General features: G+C 37.7%; 1 protein-coding gene across 1 annotated transcript; it reads right to left on the bottom strand.

Moving 5' to 3' along the window:
- Positions 1–554: 554 nt before the first annotated feature.
- Positions 555–1220, bottom strand: LOC120776989 (forkhead box protein D1-like). Its single transcript, XM_040108088.1, has one exon. It carries the CDS (start codon positions 1218–1220, stop codon positions 555–557), a length of 666 nt encoding a protein of 221 aa, XP_039964022.1.
- Positions 1221–1535: the final 315 nt, after the last annotated feature.

The raw sequence follows: 1535 nt of genomic DNA on the forward strand, positions 1-1535 counted from the left end.
AAATTTATGTGTTTCCTTTCCTCCTCCGATTCGATTCAGTCTATAATATCTAAATATATAATGTTCGCTACTTCAAATCTCTTAATCGAAATTGCAAGATTTCAACTCTGTTTCCTTCCTTTCAAAATTTTTAGACTTTAGATTTTACTATGGCAAAGATTTTAAATGAAAATCCACAAAACGTTTTGTAAACAAATATAAGGCTACAAAAACCACATCACGTTCAAATAAAATTATCGCAGAATATAACTCCAAAGCTGAAGCTAGTGATGTTCAATAAATTACTAAGAAGACATACGAGCTTCTCCCAACATGGCTGTTTTTAATAAGAGAAGTAAAGTTTATAATTTTTTTTCTTCCAAATTTTATTAACTTAAAATATTATTATAACTTCAATAATTCTTAAACTAATATCACAAACTATTTTAAGATTTAAATTATCAGGGAATTTGTTTTTGGCGAACTTCATCGTACCGCTGCAATAGACGCGCTTTTTATTGGTGTTACGAAAACCATTACTGATCTCTCTTCTGACAGCATAGATAAAACAATACTTAAGCTGATATTTGCTGAGCGTTTAGGAACGCCATTTGTTGTTGGTGGAAAACAAATTTTTGATACACTTCCTCGTATTGCTGATGAATCTGCTGTTGCCGCAGGACCATTAGTTGCTGCTCTAAAAGCTGCGACTCATGCAGGTGATATTGGTACCAAGCATGTTGCTGATGAGCTCCCTGTACTTCCTGTGGTGTGGGAAAGTACACCGCATTTGGAAGCTGAGGATGCGGTACACCATTCACCATCGCTCCAACCACCGTCTCACTGCCAACTACCGGCTGCTGGGCCTGAAGTGCCCAATAATTTCCACGCCCAGGATCATTTATAGCTCGTGGAATTTTGCAGAAGCAAGTGTTCGTGCTCAGTGTCTGTCTTATCTGATTCTGCCAGCCCTGCTCATCTTTGCGGTAGTAGGGGAAGTTTTCACTGATCCAGTTCTGTATAGCATTCAATGTTAGTTTGCCATCAGGGCTGCTACGGATTGCCATGGTTATCAAAGCATTGTACGTGTAGTTGGGCCGACTTCCACAGTTCTCTTCGTTAGATGACATCGATTCGTTCGGTGACATTGATATATCAGATCGTGGTGGTGTCAGCGCAGGGTTCACACTGTTCGCTAACAAATTACGAATCGAGAAGCAGGATTCAAAAGGTTGAGCCATTGTGAATAACTGTTTAAAGAGCTGAGTGTATACGAAAGAAGTTAAGTTCTTCAGTGATAGTCTGTGTGGAAGCCAAAAGATGACTGATGACTTTTGCTTCCACAATTTTCGTTTTTATACCCCAACGTATTTCTATGTTACATACGGATTGACTAATGTCAAAAATGTGGTCATTAAATCAAGGTCAAGAAAAAGGATTATCAGTGACAAAACCGACTTAAAAAAGTGTCAAAAAGTCATATGGTGTAAGTGTATTATCTTGAGACATGGAAAACAATAGAAAACTGAAGCTCTACAGAAGTCTTAAGTAAAGTA

The sequence above is a fragment of the Bactrocera tryoni genome, chromosome 5 (genome assembly GCF_016617805.1).
Source record: "Bactrocera tryoni isolate S06 chromosome 5, CSIRO_BtryS06_freeze2, whole genome shotgun sequence".
Taxonomy (NCBI): Eukaryota; Metazoa; Arthropoda; class Insecta; order Diptera; family Tephritidae; genus Bactrocera; species Bactrocera tryoni.

Excerpts from the sequence above, each read along its gene's own strand:
- LOC120776989 (XM_040108088.1), bottom strand. The coding sequence starts at position 1,220 with ATGGCTCAACCTTTTGAATCCTGCTTCTCGATTCGTAATTTGTTAGCG.